The 25,140-nt window shown below is 62.9% G+C and overlaps 3 protein-coding genes across 3 annotated transcripts; 1 reads left to right on the top strand and 2 right to left on the bottom strand.

The window, feature by feature from the left end:
* The first annotated feature begins 3,619 nt into the window (after positions 1–3,619).
* NDUFA4L2 (NDUFA4 mitochondrial complex associated like 2) lies at positions 3,620–9,725 on the top strand. The gene is made up of 4 exons (XM_054397129.1): positions 3,620–3,676; positions 7,482–7,570; positions 9,366–9,426; positions 9,669–9,725. The coding sequence occupies exons 1-4, from the start codon at positions 3,620–3,622 to the stop codon at positions 9,723–9,725; spliced, it is 264 nt and encodes an 87-aa protein (XP_054253104.1).
* Positions 9,726–10,951: 1,226 nt separating this feature from the next.
* On the bottom strand, positions 10,952–15,234 carry SHMT2 (serine hydroxymethyltransferase 2). Its single transcript, XM_054397094.1, has 12 exons — positions 15,211–15,234; positions 14,196–14,396; positions 14,010–14,089; positions 13,516–13,716; positions 13,349–13,430; positions 12,973–13,095; positions 12,733–12,872; positions 12,325–12,490; positions 12,153–12,252; positions 11,762–11,917; positions 11,397–11,504; positions 10,952–11,079 (listed from the first exon to the last, which is right to left on the bottom strand). The coding sequence occupies exons 1-12, from the start codon at positions 15,232–15,234 to the stop codon at positions 10,952–10,954; spliced, it is 1,509 nt and encodes a 502-aa protein (XP_054253069.1).
* A 1,250-nt stretch (positions 15,235–16,484) lies between these two features.
* NXPH4 (neurexophilin 4) lies at positions 16,485–17,438 on the bottom strand. Its single transcript, XM_054397082.1, has 2 exons — positions 17,412–17,438; positions 16,485–17,249 (listed from the first exon to the last, which is right to left on the bottom strand). The coding sequence occupies exons 1-2, from the start codon at positions 17,436–17,438 to the stop codon at positions 16,485–16,487; spliced, it is 792 nt and encodes a 263-aa protein (XP_054253057.1).
* Positions 17,439–25,140: the final 7,702 nt, after the last annotated feature.

The following is a 25,140-nucleotide window of genomic DNA, read 5'->3' as shown; positions in this document are numbered from 1 at the left end:
TTGCTTTAGTGGGGATGAATTTTTTATGATGGCTTCCAGCGCTCCCCGCCAAAACCCACTGAGATTTACAGCTCTGAGCAGAGCCTTAGTGGGGGCAAGGCCCCCACTGGCAGTGAGGGGTGACCCCCACGTCAGCAGCAGAGGAGGGGTTGGGGTGATAGCTCCCAGCTCTTGGTGCTGGTGTTGGGGTGAGAGGGGCATGGCTGGTGGGTACCAGCAGTGGTGTCAGGGAGGCTGTGGGACAGCCCCTGTGATGGAGAGGGGTGGTGGTGTGGAGCCAGGAGGCTGGCTGGGTAGCAGGGGGCACAACCAGTGGGTACCAGCTGTGGTGCCAGGGAGGGTGTGGGGAGGCTGTGGGGCAGCCCCTGCAGTGGTGCTGGCAGGGGGTGCTCTGTGGATCCAGGAAGCTGTCTGGAGCTGTGTGGTGCTGGGGGAGGTGGGGACGGGCTGGGAGGCAGAGGAACGGTGCTCAGGTGCAGGCACGTTCAGCCCCCCGAGCTGCAGCATCTCCCATTAATGAAGCACTTCATCACCGCGGCGTGGAGCGGGGGGGGGCACCCAATTCCGAGTGATAAATTCCCCCACGCCGGCCCCGCGCTCGCTGGCAGCAGCCCTGATTCTCCTTCATCTTGAATAATATTTTTGGAGTGGTTGTAAAATAACCCTGCCCAGCAGCTGCCAGCAGAGACACCTCCACTGCCGTCCCCCCCCCACCCCCCTCCATTTGTCTCCTCAGCTCCCCACAGCCCCTCCCGCCCCCCGAGGGGGCCAGGGTGCAGCCACACGTGTGAGCGTGCAGCACACGTGCGTGTGCAGCTGTGCAGCTGTCTGTCTGCTCAGGAAGGGCTGTCCGTGTGTCCCTGCACCTGTGTGCAGTCCCCACCCCTGCAGGAACCTGTGGCCATGGCACCTGGGGACAGGGTTTGGTGGGCCTGGTGGGGTGGGGTTGGTGTCGGACTGGATGTGCTCAGAGGGCTGCTCCAGACAGAACAATTCTGTGCTCTGTGTGTGCAGCTCTGGGCAGCCTCTCTGTGCACACACGTGTGCATGTGTGTGCAGCCATGCAGCCAGGGACATGTCTCTGTGTGCATGCAGAGCAGCCTGGTCATGCACATGCAGGTAGCTCTGTGTTGCAGCAGGCTGCCCACCCCTCTGCCCCTTCCCCGTGCTGGCTGCTGGAATCCTGCTCTCTCCAGGAGGCGTTTTTGGGCTGTTTTCTCCTCCCCCAAAATCGCTGACCCATTGCCTCGGCCTGATGCCAGCCATGAACCAGCAGCTCCAGCAGCAGCTCCAGCAGCAGCTCCAATTTCTTGGTGTTTCTGTGTCTCCCAGAGCTGGGGGGATCTCACTGGACCCCCCTCCAAGTGCTCTGTGGAGCTTGAGCCCCTGCCATGGCTGCTCCCCAGGGAGGGGGCTGCAGGCAGCCTGCCATGGTTTGGGGGGGTGGGAGGGGTAGGGAGTCCCCCCAAGCAGCTGTAACCAGCATGAAGAGGGAACCGCAGCACAGAATTAAACTGTCTCTTAATTACAGTCATTAATGAGCATGGAGGCAGCTGGGCTCTGTGGGCAGGGAATCCCACTGCAGCTCCAGGGGAAGTCCTAGGGAATGAGGAACTGCATTGGAGCTGGGATGCAGAATGCTCCAAAGCAGATCTGGCTGTGATGGGACTGGAAATCACCCCCCAGTCCCCCTCCCCAAAATATCCTGGGGTCCTAATGCTGCTGAACACCCCCCTTGGGATCCCTGCCCAGCGCTTTGGTGCTGAGCTCTAAGGGTGCCATGCTGTGCCCTCCAGCTGCTGGTGGCCACCCAGCCACAACATCACTGCAGGAGACTGAAGGAGACTGATGGGAGGGGGACAAGACCCTGTTCCCTCAAAAGACACCCCCCAAACCAGGTTGGTGACAGTGCCAGGGGTAAGATCCCAGAGTTGTGTCACCAGTGCCATCCTCCAGAGTGGGCATATGGGGACTCCCCTTATCCTGTACAATGGTACCAAAGGCTGGGGCAGGGAGTGGTGGTGGTCCTGGGGAACCCCTGCTGAGGGGGGAGCTCTGCTGACCCAGCTCTGAGCCCCTCTTATGCTACCAGAGTTTCTGCAGCTGGGCAGCTGATTTGGCTTCAAGAAAGATTAATCCCAGAATCCCAGCATGGTGGGGGCTGTAGGGGACCTCTGGACCCCCCTCTTGAACCCCTCCTGCACCCGTTTGCCATCACCTTGCACCCACCGTAGACCACCCCCCCAGCACCCCAGTGCTGCGCAGCCGCTGGCAGCAGAGGCCATGGGCAGGAGGCAGCGGCCGTGCCTCAGGGAGTGGCTCTTCATCAATCCTATCTCCAAACCCTAATTGTATCACCAAAGGCCTCCACACGGCGCTGCTGGCTGTGCTCAGCCCCTGCTGCTTCATTGCCAGCAGCTCCAGAGAAGTTTCTCCCTTTTGTCCTTTTAGACTCCACTGGAAGAAATTGGGAAGGAGGGGAAGGGGCAGGGGCTGGGGGTGCTGAGCTTCTCAGAGAGCTTGGGATGGGGGGAGGCAGCTGGAAGGGCTCTGGAGGTGGGTGGGGGAGTGCAGGAGGGTCCTCAGGGTGCCTCACTACAAGGGTGCAAGGTGGGGGCTTGCAGGGTTGTGGGAAGATGAGTTTCAGAGCTCTGTGTGTGTGCACATACGTGTAGGGATGCTGAGCATGCATGTTCCCTGCCTCTGCATGCATGTTCCCTGCCTCTGCATGCATGTTCCTTACATGTGTGTGTATCTGCAGGAGCAGAGATTCATCCACGGGGGGTGTGGGGGGCACTGGCTTTTGGCCAAGAGCCCTCAGTTAAGGGGCAGGTGATGCTGTGCCCATCAGGTGCGTGGCACTGCCACCATCCATCATGTGCCACCTCGCCAGGCTCTGCCCTCAGCCAGAGGCTGCCAGAGCACCGCGGGCTGCCAGAGCACCACCGGTTTCCCCCTGATAAGGGCCTGGGAGGCCCAGCCCCTGCTCTGGCCCAGCCTCCTGCTCGGGCTGCCCGCTCCGTCCAGCTTCCCTTCCCAGTCTTTTGTTCAGAACCAGTAGGTACAAATCGCTGGTTTCCATATGCAGAGCAGCAGCTGCTCCTGCCGGGCAGATATGCATCGCTAAATGTAAATTGGGTGTTCTGTCATTTATCATAAGTGGGGGGGGTGGAGGGGGCTGCTGAGGGGAGGCAGCAAACATAGGCAAAGTTGTCATAACAAATCAGGTTCCTCATCCCTCGCCCTGGCAGCGAGGTGCAGGGGCAGCCACTGAAGGATCTGAACGTGGAGAGGGGAAGGGGCTGGGTCCTGGTTCAGAGAGGGGCAACGGAGGCACGAGTGGTGTCTTGGGCTGCTGCCCAAGTCCAAACCCAAAGCTGGTCGCTGACCCAGTCGCTGGGGCTCGCCACGGGGTCAGGTGCAGCAGGCTCAGGATCTCACCTCAGCCTCCCTCTCGCAGTCCAGCCAGCAGCTTCCCTGGGCCGGGATGCTGGTCCCGTCCCGCCCCGTCCCTCCCAGCCCCTCTGCAGACGCCTCCCTCGCGTCTCCTGCCCAGACTCCATCCTCGGACGGCACTCGGGAACCTGCCACGGCAGCCGGACCTTGCCCGCCCCTCGCCATGAAGGGTCCCCTGCTCGGAGCTATGTTCTCCCGGCATGTCAAGCGGCACCCCGGAGTGAGTCACCCCGCACCCCTCCAGGGACCCCCGCATTGCTCCCCAACCCTTTGCCCCTCTCCTCCTCCCAGGGACCCCACAGCACCCATCCCTCCAGGCTCATCCTTGCCCTTCTCCCACCCTGTGCCCTGGGGATCTTGTTCTTCTCCACATTCTTCTCCTTCCTTCCCACCCCCCCATTCCTCCTTCGTCTGCCGTGTGTGCCCTCCACCTTTCCCCTCTTCCTCCCATTCCCCAAACCACTTCTCATCCTCCCAGTCCATCTCCCTGTGCCCTGACTGTCCCTTCCCAGCTGCCCCTGCTTGCAGTGTCCTCTTCATGCCACTCTCATGGCTCTTGCAGCATCCCTCAGGGGAGCTGGATGGTTCGGGGGTCCCTAACCCTCCTTTACTGAGGAAAGCTGAGACCACCCTGACCCGAGGGGCCAGGGCTCCTTTTCTGAGCCAGGCTGGGCTTTGGGCATGTCGAGGCTGACACCCAGGCTGACTTACCCTGACCACGTCTGCTGGCAGCTGCTTGGGTGAAGGATTCTGCTCCGTGTCCTCCTGCTACCACACCCTGCTTGGGGGGCACATTTGGGAGGGTGGGAATGGAGATCGAGCCCCTTCCTCACTTATCTGCTAGCCCCAGCTTGGAAGTGTCAACTCCCAGCTGTCCTTCCAGCTCTGATCTGGCCTTCCAGCTCTGATCTGTCCCCATCCCCTGCCCTCAGCACCCCAAGCTCAGGGTTTTGTTTGTAGCTGCTGAAACCCCCACAAATGAGAGACCCTCAGCGATGGTGGCAGCTGGGTGAGTGTCCTGCCCTGCCCAGAGGAGCCTCTGGATCCCCTCCTGCAGCAGCAGGGACCCAACCCTTGCCAGGGGGTCCCCAGTTCTTCCCCTTGCTTGTCCCCACTGCTCAGTGCCCTCCCTGGAGCCCAGGCAGGGGTGGTGGCCTGGGAGGGTTGAGGAGCTGCAGGCTTTCACGTAAGCTGCTGGCAGCTGGTTTGGGCTGGGCAGAGCAGCCAGGCTGGAGAGGATGCTGAGCCGCGGCTGGGCAGCAGGACAGGCGGACGCTTGGCTCAGCAGAGGGCTCTGGAAGTGGGGAGGGATCCAGGGCTGGAGCAGGAGGAGCCCTGGGCAGGGCTGTTCCAGCGAAAGGCAGACTTCTGCCCTCTGCCAGCAGCCCAGGCACAGGGCAGATGGGTCCCCAGGGTGCCTGGGTGTGGATGGATGGACAGACAGCACAGGGCAGGCTGCTGTGCTCTCCTCGGGGCACTGCTGCATGTTGCTGGGTGCAGAACAGGGGATTTGGGGCTCCATGCCACCACGGTTTTCCCAGCTGCCAAAGAAAGGGCTGTGTGTGCCGTGGGCAGGAAGGGGGCACAGAGAGACCCCAAACAGTCTGTGTAAAGGGTGGGGGTGGGGGTGCTGAGTGCCTGGCAAGTGCCCAGTGATGCTCAGCAGGATTAGTGCTGGGGCAGTTCTTGTGCCATCCATCACACACCATCAGCTGCAGCTCATGCTGGGGGTGGGCACATCAGCACTTCCACCTGGCAAGAGGCCCTCTCAGCACAGCATGCCCGGCTGCCTGCCCACCTGGCAGTGATGGATGCCCCAGGCAGGGAGGTGCAGCACCGCTGGGCGATCACAGGAGCCTTGGCAGGACAAGAACCTGCCTGGCATGATGGTCTGGGGGTGGTGGGTGCACTGCTCAGTGGGCACCTTTTGGGCACTGGGCAGAGCTCAGCACTGTATCACATCATCCACTCACCTCAGCATGTGGTCCTCTGCCGAGGGACCTCACCCTGGCATGAGGGTCCTATCCTGCCCAGGCACAGAGCCCCCTCCTCACTGGGTGGTTTTGTCCTTCCTGCTGTTTTTGTAGCCAGAAGAGTGGGAACATAGAATCAGATCCTCCCCCTGGCACAGCTGGTGCCAGCTCACTGTCAGTGGTGGTGATGGGGCTGTGGTGGGACCAGGGGGTCCCTGGGGAGCAGGGCAGCTCTGACCTCACTCCCATGAGGTCCCCACAAGTGAATCAGGAGGCAAATGCTGCACTCAGACAGCAGCAGCACTGTGACTCCCTCCAGGCTTCGGGTCGAGCTCTCCAGGCATCTTGTTTATTTGTGTGCCTGGGGCGGGGGGAGGCTGCAGCTCCAGAGCCCCTCTGCTGCCGCAGGAGCTGCTTCCCCGGCTCCCCCTTACCCTTAATTCTTCCCAGGCATTAATTACCCAGAAGGTGTCAGCAGCAGATGGTGAGACTGAACCTATCGCCCCAGATCTCCTCCAGCAGACACCGCAATTCCCGGCGCAATTCCCGGCGCTGCGGAGCTCGTCTTGATTAGCAGGAGCGGCTGGGCAGGAGCTACTGCCAGATCCTCCTGGCACCTGGCCGCACACGGCGCAGAAGATCATTAGCCACTGATGTCTCCAACCTCCCAGGCTGGTGCTGGCACCTGCCTGGCGCTCCATCAGCTGGCACAGCGCAGAGAGCTGCTGGGCTCGACAGGGAGGGTGGGGAGACACTGGAACGGGGAGGCTGTGGCTGCCTCCTCCCTGGAGGTGTTCAAAGCCAGGCTGGATGAGACCTCGATCACCCTGGGTTGGTGGGAGGGGTCCCTGGCCATGGTGGGGGGGGTGGAACTGGATGCTCTTTAAGGTCCCTTCCAACCTAAACCATTCCATGGTCCTCTTTTTGTCGTGGTTTATAGTCGCCCCCACCTTGCTCTCATCCAAGTGGGGAAACTGAGTCCCAGCATAGTGCTTGGAGATGTTTTTTTAGTGCTCACGCTAAGGAGCAGCGCTGCAAATCTAACCCGGGGGGCACTCAGGGAGTGGCAATGGAAGCCGCGCGACTCGCCGCCGGCCCCGCTTCCCGCTAATGGGCACGGAGCGGCCCCGGCCGCGTTCGCCCTCCCAGGGGCACAGCTTGGCGAGAGATTCATTAGGCTCAGGCTGCCTTCCCTGGCATGGGGGGAGTGGGGGGGCTGTGGTAATTTAGGGGAGGTCAAGGCAGCCTCGGAATTGAGGCCACGTCCTCCTGGGCACTGAGGGATTGGCAGCAGGAGGAGAGATGAGAAGATGGAGCTGGTGGCCCTGCGAAGGTGATCGGAGCCCTGGTGTGCGTGGGGGGGGGGGAGAGAACATCTCCTGCTTGCAAGGATGGCTGCTGGGGGGCGGGCACTGAGTGCCCCCCATGCTATGCTGGCACCACGTCCCCCAGACTTGCTCTGGACCCAGCTGCTCGGCCACTGGTGTGATGCCCAGTCCTGGTGCATCCCATTCCATCCCTGGTGGGGGCTCAGGGGGTGATAAATGGACCCCTCCTCATCGGGGTGTTGGGGGTGCAGTGTCTGCGGGTGGGGACGGAAAACCTGCTGGGGTGGGCAGTGTGGCCCGGGCTCCATTCCCCCCTTGGGGAGGAATCATTGGTGGAGGAGTCATTGGCAGAGGCTCAACCCATGACCAGTGGGCACCACAGGCACCAGGAAGGGGACCCCCAGCCCCTCGCCCCCAGCTGTGCCAGGCAGCATGGGTGCTGGGGCAGCAGCAGGCAGCGATTCCTCATTCCAAATCCAATTCCTCTCCAGCACGAGCCGATTTTTCTCTCCCTCTTTTAATTCAGTCACTCAAGCTGACAGCTACACTGTGTACTGCAGCCTGGCTACAGGATTGCTCTGCCATATTTCCCCTGTAAATCTCCCGGGGTGTCAGCTCTCCCTTTCACTCTCCGGTCGCCCTGATAAATATTCATTTTATTGGGGTATTTTTCATTTTTCTCTCTCTCTTTCTCTCTCTCTCCCCCCCCCTCCTCTCTCTGCAGCTCATTCCCCTCATTGGCTTCATCAGCATTGGCATGGGCAGTGCTGTCCTCTACTTGCTGAGGCTGGCCCTGTACAGCCCTGATGTCAGGTATGGCTTGGGGTGCTCATGGACACCTCTTGAGTACCCACTCTGAGCCCCTCAAGCACCCACTCTGCACCTCTGGGCATCCCTTGGGCACCCATGCCACTGGGCACCCCTTAGACACCCACCTCATGGCCATGGACATCCTGCACCCTTGGGCACACGGCCCCATGCCCCTGCAACTGAGGGTTTGATGCCCAGTGGCAGCAAGCGGATATTGGGGTGCAGAGGGTGCCAAGGCACACTGTGACACCTTTGTGGAGGTGGGGACACAGCAGGTGACAAGGACGGATGGGTTGGTGACAAGGAAGATAAAAGCAGAACGAGAACGATGGAACCGGGGAAGGAATGCAGGGAGAGAGGGAACAGAGGAATGGGAATCCAGCAGGATGCATGGAGGGATGGAGAAGGAATGGGGAGAGAAAGAGCGAGGGAGAGAAGGATGGAAGGGGTGGATGGACACAGAGCAGCCTGCAAGGATGAATGGAGAAGGGGAGGAGGCGTGAGGCTGGCAGGCTGCGGGCAGAGGGATGGATTGGCACAGGACACTGTGCCACGGGAGCTGGTTTTTCCCCGGTAGCCTCATGGCCCCCACAGCTCCACGCTCCCAACAGCTCCCCACAGCCCTTCATAGCCCCAGGGTCCCCGGGGCAGCTCCAGGAATTGTTTGCTCCCAGTAAAGTGCTCATTGATTCGATTTGCCACCAGCTGCCCAGGCTACTTAGCTCAGCAATCAGCGCATCCTGGCACCTCGGCTTTGATGGTGCCGGTGCAGGAGTGCGTACGTGTGAGGGGGGGGCACAGCAGCAGCCTCCAGGCCGTCAGTGCCATTAACCAGCTCCAGGGGTCTGCCCTGGCAGCACAACCCCCCCCCCCAGGCCCCCCGCTTCGTCTCGGCCGTGCTCGCACACACGCACGCCGCTTCCCAGATGGAAAATTCTGCTCTTGGCCAGCGCCGGAGGATTGCAGGGGGACGGGAGAGGGGCAGGCAGGAGCCGCTCCCTCCGGGGACCCATCCCACGGCTTCGCTGCCCTTCCACGGCCCCTCCCGGGACAGGACGGGACAGGACGGGATGAGTCCTCCGTGGGAAGGCTCCATCCAGCCGGCAGCAGCCAGCCCGGGCTGGCCTTGCATGTTCTCAATCCTTGCACATTCCCAATCCTTGCACATTCCCAACCCTTGGACACTCCCAACCCTTGCACACTCCCAACCCTTGCACGCTCCCAACCCTTGTACAATCCCAGCCCTTCCACGTTCCAACCCTTGCACCCGGGGCGGGTGGCGCTGGGGCTTGGGGAGGCTTTGGGGCCAGAGGAGAGGGGCAGAGCAGACAGTGCCCCCCAGCCGGGCTGGGGTGCAGCAGGGCAGTGCCCGCAGCCGCGCTGGCCGGGGGGGGGGGAGGGGGGGGGCAGGCCGATGTGCACCCCTGCACGTACACTTCGGGCCAGCCTTGAGCCAGGGCGGCTGCCAGGCTGCGGTTTGGCTCAGTCAGGCCACGGCTGTGGCACAGCCAGGATTGGGATGCTCTGGGAGCAGCCCCATGGGGATCCTGCCTGCCCTCCCCCTGCCCCAGTTCCGCATCCTGGGATGGGGAGGGACTTGGAGGGACCTGGTAAGAGCCCCCCCCCAACCTGCCAACCCCGGCAGAACTGGAGGGGAGTGGGGTGTGACGGCATCTGGGGTTATTTTTGCAGGGAGCTGGGGCTGGGGGCGCTACTGGGGGTAAAATGGGGGAGGGGAATGTCTACCCCCACACCCCCTTGCAGGTGCTGATGGTGTCACCCCCACCCCCTCTTGCAGCTGGGACCGAAAAAATAATCCTGAGCCCTGGAATAAGCTGAGCCCCACGGACCAGTACAAAGTGAGCCCTGGGTGAAGGGGTCCTGGCACTATGGGGGGGTGGGAGAGGGGAACCTTCAGGGCATCTTCCCTGGGGAAGGGGTAGAGGGGGCATCACCCTGAGCCCTCTGTGTGCCCAGAGTCTGGGGGGGGCTGAATGCTGACTTCCTCACACCCCACAGCTGAGGTCAGGCTGCATTGATGGCTGGGGTTGGGGGGGGGGGGGGGTACACGACCCCCTCTCACCCCCACCTCCCCCTCCAGTTTCTGGCAATTTCCACTGACTACAAGAATCTCAAGAAGGAGCGTCCCAGTTTCTGAGCTGCTCCCCCCCCATCCCGAGGATGTGCTGGGGCACAGAAAAATGTACACCCCCCCACCCCGAGCACCCCCGCAGCTCCAACTGCACCCCTCCCAGCTCCATGGCAGTCACCACACACATCTGCTCTCTCAGCACCCCCAAACCTTGGGGCTGTATCCCCCCCCCCCAATAAACACATCCCTGTGGATGCCACATGACCCCCCCACACTGCATGGTGTCATGGGACAGCAATTAATGGGGGGGGGGGGGGGGGGAGGGGCACAGGGCAGGGGGGAGGCTGAGTGTCACTTCCCAGGCTTATAAACACAGGGGACATTGTGCCCCCACCCCGGGAGGGCTGGGCTGGGGGTTCCCAGCCTGCTGGAAGCAGCATTTCCACTCTCCCACGCTCCAAGGGCTGCCTGGGGACCACCCTGCTCCCTACCCAGCCCCCCTAGAGAGGAAAAGAGGCCTCTGGGGCCAGTGGGGAGTCACAGGCGTGGGGCAGAAGCTTGGCCTTTACCACAGGCGTGGGGGAGTAAATCCTGCCTGGTGCTGTTTGGTTTGGCCAAAGCCATGTCAGGAACTCGTGGCCAGATGACCTGAAAGAGTGGGAATGTGCCAGTGGGGGTGTGCCAGGAGGGGTGTGCCAGGGGGTGTGACAGGAGGGGTGTGCCAGGGCAACGTGCCAGGGCAATGTGCCAGGGTGGATGTGCTGCAATGCCAGAGTCTGGCAGGGCCACAGGGAGCAACAGGGGTCTGGCCAGTGGGGGGTGGGTCTGCATCTGACAGCTGAGAGAGCAGCCAGGCCACAGCCCCCACCCCCAAAATCCATCCCAGCCAGAGGCATGACCATGGGCAGTGAGACACAGAGCTCTGTGCCCACCCCACCCCCAGCATTGTCTCCAAGGACACTGTCCCCATCCCACCCCAGCTCAGCACACACAGATCTCTGTGCCACCAGCTTCTGACACACTTTTATTACTGCCCCCCCCCCCCTCCTCCCCCAGGTAGAAAAGTGCAGAGCTGGGACAGAGGGGACAAGGCTGGAGCCAGGACCGGACCCTCCCCCAGCAGCATCTCCCTGGGGGGATCTCTGTCCCCTAACACTGACAGCAGGATGGGGGGGGGCTGTACCCCACCCTGGAATCCGAAAGGTGCTGGTGACGATGATGAAGGGCTGTGGAGAAGGCAGAGGGGGGGTGTGAGGCCCCCCCTTTGCCCCCCAGGCGGTGCCAGGCTGTGCTCAGTGGTCGCTGAAGCCTGGCATGGGGAAGCCTCGGGCGAAGGTCTCCACGCGCTGCCGCAGCTGGGCCAGGCGCTGCTGCGTCTCTGGGTCCTGCAGCAGGAAGCTCTTGAAGTCCTGCAGCTTGCCTGGGCACAAGGAGGCAGAGGGTGAGGGCACTGGGGCAGCTTGCCTGGGCACTGGGGAGGCCACGGATGGAAGCCTGGGGTCAGGTTTGGGCTTCTCACTGCCAGAAAGACATTGAGGGCTGGAGCAGGGCCAGAGAAGGGCAATGGAGCTGGGGAGGGGTCTGGGGAACAGGGCTGGGAGGAGTCAATGATCCCAGAGGGCTACACCAACCTCTAGGATTGCAAAGGGGGAGGTGGCAGCGGCTTGGGGCACAGTCCCTGCAACCCCAAACTCCAAGAAGGGGGGGAAATGGGGGACCCCACTCCAGTTCACTCACTGGTTTTGCTCTTGACGTCCAGTGCCAGGTTGATGCCCTCATCGATGAAGGCCACAACCTTCTGGAAGTCTTCCTCACGGAAGTGGCGAGAGGTCAGGGCAGGGGCACCTGTGGGACAAAGACCATCAGGGGACAGAATCTGCTTGGAGGGGGGCACAGAAACCAACCCCACCACAGGGCTCCCCAGGTCCTGACCCCCATGGCACCACCCTGTGCCCAGTCTGAGCTAGGAACCAGCTCCAAATTCCCACCTGGAGCCGTCAGGCAGGGGAGGAACTAAGCAGGGATGCCCCAGGGGGAAGGCTGGGGACCCCCCCAAGGGAAGGGGCAGGGTGGGGGCAGGCAGACCACCCCCCAAGCCTCACCCAGGCGCAGCCCCCCCGGCGTCAGCGCGCTGCGGTCCCCGGGGCAGGTGTTCTTGTTGGCAGTGATGGAGACGAGCTCCAGCACCCGCTCTGCCCGTGCCCCGTCGATGCCCTTCGGCCGCAGGTCCACCAGCACCAGGTGGTTGTCGGTGCCACCTGGGGGGGCAAAGGAAGGGGGTGAGGAGCCCCAGCACCCCTTCTCCTCCCTGCCACATCCCAACCCCTTCCCTGCCACCCCTAGTCTACCTCCCAGGCCCTGCCCTGCCTTGCACCCCCATCCTCTGCCCTCCACCCCACCTGCACTCCCCAGGGGGAACGAAGAACCAGCGGTGCCACTTGTGACCTGCTGCAGCCTCCCCCCTCCCCAGAGGTGCAGGGAAGGGGGCACTACCTGACACCAGGGTGTACCCACGCTGGAGCAGGGCCTGTGCCATGGCTTTGGCATTCCTCAGGACCTGCTGGCAGTACTGCTGGAATGCTGGCGAGCTGGCCTGCGAGGGGGCACCACGTCATTGCAGAGCCTGGGTCCCCCCCAGCCCTGAGCCCACCAGCCTGGCACAGACCTGCTTGAGGGCCACGGCCACGGCAGCTATGGCATGGTTGTGGGGCCCCCCCTGCAGTGAGGGGAAGACAGCAAAGTTGATTCTGTCCTCCAGGTCGTAGAGGGTCTCCTTGCCACCCTTCTTGTCCACCCAGCGCACGCCCTTGCGGTAGAAGATCAGCCCTGACCTGGTGGCAAGAGACAGCTGGCACTGCTCCTCCTGCGTGCCCCTGCCCCACAGCCAGGGCTTTGCTCCTTGGCACCATGGGACAGCACCAATACCACTGCCACCCTCCCACAGACCCTCCTGCAGGTCCCTCCTGCTCAGCTCCAGCCCCAGAAATGCCACATTTGCGCCCCAGAAATGCCACATCTGCCCTGTGAACATGTGGCATCCTCTGAGGGAGGGGGCAGCAGGGCACAGCCTCACCTGGCACCGCGCAGGGTCTTGTGTGTGGTGCTGGTGACCAGGTCTGCGTGCTCAAATGGCGAAGGGATGACCTTGGCTGCCACCAGCCCACTGATGTGTGCCATGTCTGCCAGCAGGTACGCCTTCACCTCCTCACACACCTGGCGGGGGGGCACCACAGGTCACAGCTGTCCCCATGGCCAGGAGCAGGCTGTGACCACCCAGGAGCTGCTGCAGAGGGTGATGGAGCCCAGCACCAACCTTCTTCATGCGAGCGTAGTCGATGAGCCTGGCGTAGGCGCTGGTGCCAGCGACGACCAGGCGGGGACGGAAGAGCCTCGCAGTCAGCTCCAGCTGCTCGTAGTCAATCAGCCCCGTGGCTGGCTGTGAGGGACAGACAGACAGACAGACAGACAGCTTGCTGGGGCATGTGCACCGCCTCTGACCCCAGCTCCTAGCACAGCATGTATGGCTCTCAAGCCCTCCCTGGCACTGGCACAGACATTGGGAAGGGGATGGAGGTGAGGACACTGGGAGGGGACGGCAGGGGATGGCAGAGCAGCTTGGGCACCTCAGGGGCACCACTGGGTCAGCAGCTTGGCCAGCAGCCCCCCTCCTGCCCCGCTCTGTGGCTCACGTTGAGTTTGTAGGGCATGGACTCGAAGAAGATGGATGTGGCCGAGACCCTCTTGGTGTCCGACATGTAGCCGTGGGTGAGGCTGCAGGAGAGGACAGAGTGGGGCAGAGTGAGGCTGGGCTCCCCAGGACACAGAGGGCTGCAGGCTCCCCCAGCCCCCCACGCACTGGCCCCCGTCGGGCAGGTCCAGTCCCATCAGGCGGTCGTGGGGCTGCAGCAGGGCTGTGTAGGCTGCGAAGTTGGCCGGGGACCCCGAGTAGGGCTGGACGTTGACCCCCCAGAGGGCAGGGTCCAGGTCGAAGGCCTCCAGAGCCCTCTGCTCGCACAGCAGCTCGATCTGATCCACCACCTCTGCTCCACCATAGTACCTGCAGCAGAAGGGAACTGGTGACAGGGTCCAGCCCTGGGCCCCCCAGAAGCAGAGGGACTGCCAGGGAGAGCCCAGGGGAGGCTGGGAGGATGCTGAGGGGTCTGGAGCAGCTCTGCGAGGGGCCTGGGGCTGAGAGCCTGGAGAAGAGTAGCCCCAGAGGGGATCTGAGCAATGCTCAGCAAGAGCTAAAGGATCTGTGGGGGGGAAAGAAGCTGGGGCCACTCTGCTCAGTGGTGCCCAGGGACAGGGCAAGGGATACAAGCTGGCACCTAGCACCTGCTCCTCACTTACCTCTTTCCAGGGTACCCTTCTGAGTACTTGTTGTTGAGGCAGGACCCCAGAGCCTCCAGTGCTGCCCGGCTGCAGAAGTTCTGGGGGGGCAAAAAGGGGCTCAGAGCTGGGTCAGCAGAGCCCCCACCTCAGCTGGGGTGCCCCAGAACCACCACCACCCCCTGTCCCAAGCAGCCCAGGCCCCACCTCAGAGGCGATGAGCTCCAGCCCCCGGCACTGCCGATCCTTCTCCTTCTGAACCAGGCTCCAGACCTCAGGGTCGCTCTCTGCCAGGCTCTCCTGCCCCGTCCAGCCTGGCACCTGCCCAGTGGCAGCTGCAGCAGCGGTGCCATGCGGTGCCCTCCGGCTGCTGCCCGTGGCCACCTGACCACCACATCGCTGCAGGGCCTGCAGAGGACATTGATGGGAGGGTGACAAGACCCTGAACCCCCTACAGAACCCTCCCACACCACGGAGTGACAGTGCCAGGAGCAAGGCCCCAGCGCCACCCCCCAGGGTGGTCACATGGGGACCCTTCTGGTTGTGCACGGTGCTGCTGGGGGGGTGTTGCCGGGGGGTGCTCCGGAGGTCCCCCTGAAGCACCCCCACCAGCAGCACCGTGCACACGAGGGGGGTCTCCCACTGCTCCCATCAGCCGAGGGGGGGCCAAACTGGTGTCCGGGTGATGTAACCGCCACTGCCTCATTGCATCACCCGCGGGACTGTGGGCACCCGGCTGGGGCTAAGGTCGGTGGCGGTGATTGCCCCGGTACCGGGGACTTTGGGACGGATGCAAAGTCCAGGGGGGTGGCAGCCGGGCTGGGGGGGGGCACGACACGGGGACGGGGACCGGGGTTGGGGGGGGCATCACTGCCCCGACCCCCACCGGACAGGAGATGCGGATGCCGGGATAAGCGAGGAACCGGGAGAACTTAGGCAGCGGGCCACCGGGCACCGGCAGACCTCGTGGTTAGCCGGAACCTCCACACGTCCCCATTCCGCTCCGCGACGGGCACCGGAACCCCGCTACGAGCACCGAGAGGCCCCGGGGGACCCGGATACCCTGTGGAGACGGGGATACACTGCGGGGACCGGGAATCTCCCAGTTACCGGAACCCGCTTCCGGGCGTTGGAACGCCCTGGGGACACCGGGACACCCCGCGGATACCGGGACCCCCACATCCCGGAGCACCGGGACCCCCTGCCCAGCTCCGTGCCTCACCCTGACCAGGCGGAGCGGCCACATCGCGGTTCCCGCTGCAGGCGCGTCCCGGCCGGCTCCCGGTCCCGGCCCCGGTCCCGGTCCCGGTCCCGCTCCCTGCCCCGGCCCCGCCCCCCTCGGGAGGCAGCACGAGCGCCGCCGGGGCGGAGCCAAGGGGCCGCCGGTACCGCGGGGGCTGATGGGAAACTGGAGGTGCAGCAGCTGCCCCCCCGTTATCCCCCGCTAAATTGGGGTGCCCCCTCCATGACCCCCCCCCAGTATCCATCCCGGCCTCTGACCGCACCCCGCACCCCAATTCCCGTCCCCTCGTACTCCTATCCCTGTCCCCTGCACCCCATCCGTGTCCCCCACGTCCCCACCTTGGGGCTCTCCCACATCCCTGACCCCCCCATCCCTGCACCCCAATCTCTGCCCCCTGTCCCCTCCCTCCCTCGGGCTCTCCGCGGGGGGGTCCCGGGGTCAGCACACTTCACCTCTTTTTTTTTTTTTTGTCTCAATGTTTTCCTTTATTTTCCACTTTTTTTCCATTTTAATTTTCTTAAAAAAATATGAAGGTGGCCCTGCCTGGGAGGGGGGGGGGGGTTGGGGCAGCCCCCAGCGACCCCCAGGTCCCTGCCCCCAATGTGGCTTTTCTGCATGGTGGGGGTTGGGTGCAGGCAGCACTAGAGACAGGGGCTGCAAACCTGGCCTGGGGGTGGTGAATCTGGGCAGGGGCCTCCGGTGTGTGTGGGGTGCTCCGTTGGGGGGGTTTGGAGCCCCAAAGCTGCCTCACCCTTGGAGGTGGGGGGAGAGCTTCAGAATACTTGGCTAGGTGCCCCCCCCCCTCCCAAATACAGGGTAAGGGGATGCTTCCCCCCAGCACCATGACCATGGTGGAGCCCCCCCCCCAGTACAATCACCCCTGTGCCCACCCTGGAGGTGGCACACACCCAGCTGATGCCATCATGCAGGACTGCACCCCCGGAGTCACCCATACCCTCCCAGGGACCCCAGCCCCTGGTGCCTGCACCTCCAACCCAGCTGCAGGGACAGGAGCGTGGCCACAGTGAGTGTCAGGACCAGGACCCCCTGTGCCAGCTGTGCCCTGGGTGGGCCATCCCTGACCCCAGGAGTGCTGCTGTGATGAAGAGGAGCCCAGTGCAGGGGTAATGGGAGGGGGCACCATGCAGCCAGGGCAAGGTGCAGGAGACCCCAGCCTCCCTCTGCCCCCAGCTCTGGTGGCCAGCAGAGGACAAGGTGCAGGAGACCCCAACCTCCACCCAGCTCTGGCAGCTTCAGCCAAAGTAAGGGTGGTCGTGCTGGAAGTTGTAGTCGGGACAGACCTTCTGCACCAGCTTGTAGTCGATGCTGAGGAAGGAGATGAAGATGCAGATGACCTTGAAGGGCTTGGCGCAGAGCCAGGCGGCGTGGCTCTGCGTGTGCTCCGTGAAGCAGACCTTGGAGGGGTCGTACAGGCAAGGCTTGTTCTTGCGTGCCCGGTTGGTCTTCTCGTACTCCACGTGGCAGTTGAGGGCCTTGGCCGGGCGCCCCTCGGGCAGGGTGCTCTGCTGGGGGGGCGGGAGGGGCACCAGGGGGCCGGGCACCAGCACCTCGAACCCCACGGCTTTGGAGGGAGGCACGATGCTGACCGAGACGTTGCCCAGGCTGGAGGAGTTGTGGCGGAAGTAGACGCTGAAGGTGCCGTTGATGTGGTCGACGATCTTGCCGGTCACCAGCAGGCTGAACTTGAGCGTCTTGATGTTGAAGTAGAAATCTCCCCAGCCGAAGATCTTCTTGGTGCGCCCGGACTTGAGCGCCGGCTTGCGCCGGGCACGGCCGCCCAGCAGCTCCCCGGCGGTTTGGTTCTTCTGCCAGTCCCAGGGGCTCCGCGCCGCACCCGAGGGGGTCCCCGCGCCCCGGGGGAGCTCGGCTGGAATCAGCCTCCCAGCATCGAGCGCTGGGGGCTTCAGTCTGCCGTAAGGGACATCCTTTAGGAGCCCGGAGGTGCCCAGCTCCAGGTAGCCCAGGGTCTTGGTGATGTGGCCCCCAGCACACACGGGCTGGGAAGAGAAGGCAGAGACTGCGCCAGCGGTCCCTGGCACCCCCCTGCTCATCCTCCTGCTCCTGCCTTGTCATCTTGCCTGTACCCTGGCACCTTTCTGTGCCTATGTACCCCTCCTGTGCCCATGTACCCCTCTGGCACTCCTCCTATGCCCATGTACCTCTCCAGCACCACACACCACTTCCATACTGCGCACTCCCATCCACCGTGCCCTCTGCCATGCCCTGAGCTGAACATGGCTGCACCCTGCCTGTGCAGGGAGCTGTGATGGAGATGGATCTCTCCAAACGGGGTGAGCTGCCAGGCCATGGCACAGCTCAGCAGCAGTGAGCAGAGCCAGCTGGCACCTCTTCAGCCCTGGGACCCCATCACTGACATGTTCCTTGTCCTTTCCTTGCCCGAGCCCCCCTGCCCCCCTGCTTCCCTGTCCCTCAGCCTGACTGCTCCTGGCTCTGCACCTCCCCGGTGCCCGCCCTGCCCTGCCTGCCCTGCCAGCTGCTCCTGCGTGCAGGATGCTGCTCTGTCAGCCCCGGGCTCGTCAATCACTGTCACCCCGGAGCTGGCAGGTGCTGGGACTGCTCTGGCAGGTTTTGCTCTCGGTGACCTTCTTCCTGAGGGGGGTGTGGGGTGGAGGAGCCAGCTGGATGGGCCGGGGGGAGCGGGGGGCTGTGTTCCCGTGGGAGACTAAGGCATGGATCAGAGCTGGTGGAGCTGGAAGCAGGGCAGGAGCTGCCTGCCATTGCTGGGGTCTCATCGGAGCACAGAACTGTTTGGGCTGGAAATGGCCTCCAGGAGCATCCAGTCCAACCAGCAACCAGGTCTCCAGCCAGGCTGTGCTCAGCTGTCATGGGAATCTATTCACTGAGATCTATTCACAGGGATATATTCCTGGATGTCTATTCACTGGGATCCATTCCCTCATCCCAGTAGTGCCACACATGCCAGGCTCAGCCCCCAAATCTGCCTGGGCATCTCCCCACTCTTGCCCATTATCACCCAGCAGAAGATGCAGCCTTGGGGCAGGAGAGGAGGGTTTGGGGGGGGTTCTCAGGCCAGCCCGGGGAGGGAGGCACAAGGGGGGCTGTGCAGGGAGAAGCTGCAGCTGAGCAGCCCCCCAGCTCCCTCCCCAGCCTCTCTTTGAGCGCCGCTGCTGCTCTCGCCCTTATCTATATTTCAAGGCAGCTTCAAAGCCTGGTGCCTGTGCCAGGCAGGGAGGGAGCGAGGGAGCAAGCGCGGATGGAAAGATAAATGGGGGAGGGGGAGAAGGGCAGCCCCCCAGTACACCCCCTCCAGCCAGGAAAGGGGAGGGACACATGGACACAGTGGCCCTGGTGAGACCACTGCGTTCCCTCCACACTGCCAATGCTCTGTCAGGAAGCCCACTCAGGTGTTACTGAATCATGGAATTGTTCTGCTTGGAGAAGACCTCCAGGATCACTGAGTCCAGGCATCGACCCAGCCCCACCATGGCCACCAAGCCCTGTCCCCAAGTGCCATGGCCACACCTTTCTGGAACACCTCCAGGGGTGGGGACTCCATCACCCTCACCCCAGCAACCCACCATGGACCTGGACCTCCCTCCTCGTGAGATGAGCTCAGGCAGGTGGGGGGTACCAGTAATTCCCAGCTGTCAGAGGAGCCCCTGAAACCCACCAGCACCCTGGGAGAGGGGCAGGGAGCAGCACAGAGGCTGCAGCCCCCATGGGGGATATGAGAGAGGTGCCCCCCCAGGGCAAAGGGCCATGCTGGCAGCTTCCCCCCACCCCCAGGTCCCTCCCCAGGAGCTGCTGGGGGATGTAAGGGCAGGGCTGCAGGGCAGGGCTGCAGCCAGGGCTATCGATCGCGGCGTGAGCGCAGCCGAGGGCTGTGGGCGGAACAGGGTGTGGGAAGACCCTCACCTCCAGAGCACCCCAGCATGGCCTCCCCAGTTGCCCGGGGTTTTCAGAGCCTGTGGACAAGGGGCACAGTAAAACAGTGCCATAGCTAGCACCGAGAGGAGCCAGGGTGACCCCCCTGCACCCTGGCAGCGCTGTTGGCATGCAGGGCAGGTCCTGCTTGCACCTCGTGTTCAATATTCATGGCTCTGCTTGCGAGCAGTTGGGGTGCAGCACGCACAGGAACAGCTCGGATACGCTTCACGGGGGTGCCAGTGCCTCCTGGCCCTCCCTCTTCCTCCACACCCCGCGATCTGTCCCTGAGCCAGGGGAGGGCCATGCCCAGCTCCAGGATGTGCTGGGCTCCACCGTTCCTGCCTGTTTGCCCTTGGTTTTTGCTGTTACACACCCGCCCTGCTGCATCCACGCGTGGCCGCCAGACACGGAGAGACGATTTTGCTGCTCTCCAGCCCCTGGTGCACTTCACTGCGTGGCTGCAGGGCTGTGCCATGCATCTGCGGGCACCCGTCTGTCACTTCCACCCGCGCTCAAGCGCAAGGCAAGGGTACGGGAAGGGCTGGGAGGGACTGGGAAGGCTCTCGGTGCCGGCATCAATTTGGCTTGTCAGGACCAGCCAGTGATGGCCACTCACATCCCATTTGCCAGCAGCACCAAAGTGCCGGCAGCTGCTCCCCGGAGACCCGCGGTCACCTTGGCAGAGGGGAGCAGACCGGCAGGGAGGGGCTGCGGTGAGCTCCCAGCACCCCAAGAACAGGGCTGTGGTTTTTGGGGTACCAGCTGAAGGCCAAAGAGCCTCTGCCTGTGCCAGGAGCACACCACCCGTGACAACCCTCACTAACGGCCCTGCCGTTCACAGGCTGCACCGGGCTGGAAGGGACCCTCAAAGCTCATCCTGTCCAGCCCCCCGCAGTGAGCAGGGACCCCTCCAGCTGGAGCAGGCTGCCCAGGGCCTCCCTGAGTCTCATCTTCAATGTCTCCGTAGAGAGATGGAAGCATTCGAATTGGAACCTGTAAGATCCTCCAGTCCAAGCAGTATCTAACCACCCAGCCTGGTGCTAAACCACCTCCCTCAGCACCACATCCATAGCCTGGTTCCAAGCTGAACCCCACCTGGGTGGGGGTCAGTGTCAGAGCAGCATCGATCTGCTGATGGGGGTCTCCAGCTCTCCCTACGGGCACAGGGTCAATGCGGTCTCTCCCCTGTCACCCCACTGCCTTCGTTAGCGCCGGGAGATTAATTGAAGGTGCTGAGGAACAATCCCCTCGGGCTGGCTCCCCCCCGGCGCGGCTCGGCTCGGGGCCGTGTGGCATTTCCAAAGGTTAGCAGCAAACAAGGTGCCGCTGACAGCTTCCATTTATCTCCCGGCACGGCGCGGGTGCTAATGCGGTGGCGGCAGGGTGAGGCCGCGGTGCAGGGTGGGCTACGGGCAGGGCCCCCCAGGCACACGCCCAAGCCTGCGACGAAACGTCTGAACGAGTGTCCCCACGTCTGCGTGTGCCAGCAAGGAGGGTGCCAAGGGCATTACCCAGTGCCCGTCTGGCCCAGCGTACTCCTGCAACAAGCCTTTGCCCACGCAGCAGCAGTAGAAGGGGCACAGACGTCTGCATGTGTCCTGCGTGTCCCTGCGTGTCCCTGCCCGCGTGGTTGCACACACGGAGCCTGCCTGCCCTTGCAGGGGAGCTGCTGCTGCTCCTCCCTCTGCACCCCCAGGGCGGACACGTTCCGGTGCCTCCTGCCCCGGGAGGTGTCAGGGAATGGCTGTGCCAACGTCTGTGCCCCGCTGCTGCCGCCTCACAAGCGCAGATGGGGTTGGTGCTGCTCATGCAAGTCCCCCTAAGGCAAATCTGCAGTGATGACTCCTCGATGCCAGGGCAACGGATTGAGCTGGGTATGCCCCACCCCACGTACTGGGTGCACTCGAGCTGAGTCCAGGATGCTGGTGGAGCTGGGAGAAGGCTGAGGGCTGCAGGGTGAGTCCCAGCCTGGCTCCCCCGGGGGGGCTGTGGCCAAGGATGCTTCGAGGGCTCAAGGGCAGCAGGACAGGGCTGCAGGATAGGGAGTGGGACAGAGGAGAGGGTCGGGGTGGACTATCAAGAGCGTTGTGGGGTGCCCTGGGGCAGGGAGCATGGGAATAGGGTGCAGGACAGTCTTGAAGGGCAAGAGGAGAAGCCCAGGTGGCTGTTCCCAGCCCTGTGTCCCACTGACTCCCCACCCAAAGATACTCAAAACCCATCTATGGCCAGCAGCTCCAGGACCCCTGTGGGGGGCTGGGCCCTCACTGACACAGCTGGCACCAGCCCTGCCACACACAGCACCAAACCACATCAGTGCAAGCAGCAGCTCACCCCACAGCCAGGCACCCCACTTCCCATCCCCTCTTCACCTTTCAGCCCCCCAGTGTCACTCAGCCCCCTCCCTCTGGCCAGGATCCCCATTCAGCACGGTGGGCAGGCAGCTGGAGACCCCCAGCACCAGCACAGGCAGATCCAGCACTGGGCTGGGCAAAGCCAGCCGTGGGACATCCTTGGAGAGGGAAGAATCCAGACCCAAACCCACCCCTGGAGTCAGTATGATGGCAGGGGGGCTGCCGGAGCTGCCAGCACCCACTCTTAGCTCCTGTTCTGGGGGACACCCAGCTCGAGGTGACACTGATGTGAAGGAGCATGACCTGAGTGGTGCCAGGGGGGAGCCCATTTCAGCCCCCGGGCAGCCCCCTCGCTCCTTGCAGGGTATGCAAATGCTGCGGCGTCATTAAGGCGCTCGGCACGCGCTGGCTGATAAATATTTCATAGCCCGAGTAGGACTTTTTCTCTCTCTTTTTTTTTTTCCTTCCTCCTTCTTCTCTCTTTCGTTTTGGTTCCTTTTCCCTGTCACTCGTTTCCTGCCTTTTCTTTTCTCAGCCGTTGTTTTATTTATTTATTACTTTTTAAAGGCTTTGTGGTGAGACAGGAGCTGGTAGGTGGCTGGTGGTGGGGGGGGGGAAGCAGGGAAAAAAAATTGTTCATCCCCAGTCTCTCCCCCCACGGGTGAAAAAGAAAAGTGCTGGTAAGAGCAAAGGAAAGGAAAAAATATAATAGAAGGGAGGAGACAGCAGCAGGCAAAGGATTCAGGGCTTGTGTGACTCATTGGACTCAAGGAAGAAGAAAGAATGAATGGGAAAATGAGGAGCAAAAGGGAGCGGGGAGAAGGGAGAGGGGTGTGCAGGAGAGGGGGGCACGGGGGTGGCAGCAGGAATGGGGACCATGGGCTGATGGGCTCAGGAGAAATGAATCCTGCTCAGCCAGGCAGCCTGTTGGCAGCATCCCCAGTGCCAGCCAGAGCCCAGACTGCCTGCAATGCCCAGACTGGCTCGGCTGGTAGGGCCTAGCTTGGCAAGGGAAGGGTAGCAGGGGCTGGGGGGCACTGAGGAGAGAGGTTGTTCCTCTCCAGCACAGTGCCAGAGCTGAGGGTCCCTCAGCTGAGCCCCTTGTGCTCAGGAGTGGGCAGACATGGGCAGCTCACCCAGGTGAGTATGGAGGAAGAGCCAGTCAGGACACCCCAGTGCCCCCCACTGCCAGGACTGTCCAATCAGGACACCCCAGTGTCCCCCATGGCCAGGACTGTCCAGCCAGGACACCCCAGTGCCCCCCACTGCCAGGACTGTCTAACCAGGACACCCCAGTGCCCCCCACTGCCAGGACTGTCCAGCCAGGACACCGCAGTGCCCCCCAGTGCCAGGGCTGTCCAGCCAGGACACCCTCACCTTGGTCCTTGTGGCTCTGCCTCAGTGTTCCTGCAGCAGAGCAAGCTCAGGGCTCCTTCCACCCTTCCCAGCTCTTTAACAGGCAACATCTTTCTGCAGGGTGCAAAGAATTGGCAGCTTCCCTTGAGCTCCCCCCCCAACTAAAGCAGAAGGCCCCTAGGGACACAGCCCCCACCTCCTGGCCAGCTGCCTCGCCCCCCCCCCCCAGCCTTCCCCATTTCACTTTATTATTGCAATAAATGTAGCCATAAAAGTGGCAGGTACCGGAGCGCCGAGCTCGCTGCTCCTGAGCTATGGAAATGTAATTTCTAGTGTGCCCGGGAAATTTTATAAGATCGTATCAGGAGGGATCATAAATTGCATTGCCAGACCCCCCCCCCCCCTCCCTCTGCACCACACACCCCCCACATCCTCCCCCCACGAGGCGAGACAGGGCTGGTGCCAAGGTCACCAGAGAGAGGGGCAAACATGAGGCTACCCCTGGGGATGCCATACCTGTTCCCTCACCCCCAGCACTGCACCCTCGCTGCCCCCATCTCCTGCTTCCCTGACCCATCTCCCCCTTCCCACTCATCTCCCCCTCCCCACCCATTCCCAGGGCCAGCCAGGATTTATTCCCACAGGAGCAGAAAGAAGGGAGGAGCAGTGGCAGGGACAAACTTTCCCCTGCACCCCCACACCCCTGCCCCGTCCCCTCCCCCCCCCTCCCAGAGGGTGATTAAAACCTTCTGAGCCACCCAGGGCTGCAGGGGACCCTCCCCCATGGACACTGCTGAGGGTCACATCTCCCCATGGAGCCCCTCGTGACCCCAGTGCTCTGCTTGCCACACACCACCCTGCCCAGGCTTCCAGTCCCAAGCAGGTGCCCAGCAAAGCCAAGGATCTGCTCCCAGTGCTGGGGGGCACAGAGTGGGGTAGAAGGTGGTGGTATGGGAGGGGTTTTGTCTACCACCCACCCCTGCCCAAGCTCCTGGTCCCAAACAGCTGCCCAGCGATGCCAAGGACAGATCCCTGGATCCTCTCCCATGCCGGGATGGCAGGGTGGGCAACGAGGGGACGTCTTTGCCCACAGTGACACCCATGCAGCCGTGGGGAGATCCACGAGGGGGGCCAGAGCGGGGTCTGTGCCAGCACTGACTGAGCAGTGCCACCAAGCCTGGGCGCACAGCAGCCGGCCCCGGGACCCGACTGGGATTTATCTGGGGAGGGAAGGAAGAGCTCCGGCAGCGAGTGCAGAGCCCCGCAGGCTCTGCTGCTGCTGCTGATCATTTCTGCAGGCTGGGCTCTCATTTCCACAATGATTTTCCTTTTGCAACAGCGATCAGGGGAAAAAAAAAAAAAAGAAAGAGGCAAGGAGGGGGTTGGAGTTGAGCGGAGGGGGAAGCCAGGGCCCAGGGACGTGATTATTTCTTTAGTAGCAATCCAAGCGGCTGGAGAGGAACCTTCATCTTTCCTGGGCCATTTACCTTCGGCGCCCGAGCGCGAAGGCTGAGCCGAGCAGCTCGTCGGAGATGCTGGAGCTTGGCCAGGGCAGGCAGAGGTGGAGGCAGGGGGGGGAAGGAATTTGGAAGGTTCAGCTGCTGGGGTCTCGATGTGGCATCATCGTCATCATCATCATCACCCCACAGCTGGGTCATTGAGTGTCAGGACTTTGCCTCCCGAGAGGAGCTGTAGATGTGGGGAGCTGGATGGGAAGGGGAAGGAGGTGGGGAGGGGACAAAAGTCCTTCATCAGAGGGTGTTAATTGGCATGGCTGTGATTAGCGGTGGGGGGCAGGGGGGTGATGGGTGCTCAGCTTTGTGGTTGTCCCAGTTCTGGGCACCCCCTCCCAGCAGCAGGCAGAAAATTGGTGATTAAAAATCAGAGGGGAGGTGGTGGTGGGAGTAGGGGGGAAGCAATAAAGCAGGCCCCAGATTCCAGTCAGAACAAGACGGTGGCACAACAGGAGTGGGTCTGGCCGGGGGGCACCCAGGGGTGCTCCCCCTCCTCCTCCTCCTCCCCAGCTCCTCCCCCCCCCTCCGTCTCGGTGGGAGGCTGAGCTGCGCCACGCTCCAGGCTCCAGCCTTATTGAATCTCCCAGCTCGGGGTGCAAAGGGCACCAGAGGGAAGAGTTATTAAAAAAAGGGAAATGAGTCGCTTGGAAACCTTCTTTGGGAATCGCAGAGGCTGTTTGTTTGGCGCGGGATTAGCTCAGCCATGCCGAGCACACAGCACGCAGCACCCAGCCGCAGCGCCGGGCAGCACCGGAGAG

The sequence above is a fragment of the Indicator indicator genome, chromosome 41, assembly GCF_027791375.1.
Source record: "Indicator indicator isolate 239-I01 chromosome 41, UM_Iind_1.1, whole genome shotgun sequence".
Taxonomy (NCBI): domain Eukaryota; kingdom Metazoa; phylum Chordata; class Aves; order Piciformes; family Indicatoridae; genus Indicator; species Indicator indicator.
The sequence above is the reverse complement of the archived record's forward strand: the minus strand, read 5'-3'. Positions and strand labels throughout refer to the sequence as shown.

What these genes read in the sequence shown, in the direction of transcription:
- NDUFA4L2 (XM_054397129.1), top strand. Translation starts at nt 3,620, where the DNA reads ATGAAGGGTCCCCTGCTCGGAGCTATGTTCTCCCGGCATGTCAAGCGG. An exon ending in ATGTCAAGCGGCACCCCGGA is followed by an intron (nt 3,677 to 7,481) that starts GTGAGTCACCCC and finishes CTCTCTCTGCAG; the next exon opens with CTCATTCCCCTCATTGGCTT. An exon ending in CTGTACAGCCCTGATGTCAG is followed by an intron (nt 7,571 to 9,365) that starts GTATGGCTTGGG and finishes CCCCTCTTGCAG; the next exon opens with CTGGGACCGAAAAAATAATC.
- SHMT2 (XM_054397094.1), bottom strand. Translation starts at nt 15,234, where the DNA reads ATGTGGCCGCTCCGCCTGGTCAGG. An exon ending in CCATGCCCTACAAACTCAAC is followed by an intron (nt 13,096 to 13,348) that starts GTGAGCCACAGA and finishes TGTCCCTCACAG; the next exon opens with CCAGCCACGGGGCTGATTGA. An exon ending in TGGGTACACCCTGGTGTCAG is followed by an intron (nt 11,918 to 12,152) that starts GTAGTGCCCCCT and finishes TTGCCCCCCCAG; the next exon opens with GTGGCACCGACAACCACCTG.
- NXPH4 (XM_054397082.1), bottom strand. Translation starts at nt 17,438, where the DNA reads ATGGAAGTGGTGTGTGGTGCTGGAGAG. An exon ending in TGGTGTGTGGTGCTGGAGAG is followed by an intron (nt 17,250 to 17,411) that starts GTACATGGGCAT and finishes TTCTCTTCCCAG; the next exon opens with CCCGTGTGTGCTGGGGGCCA.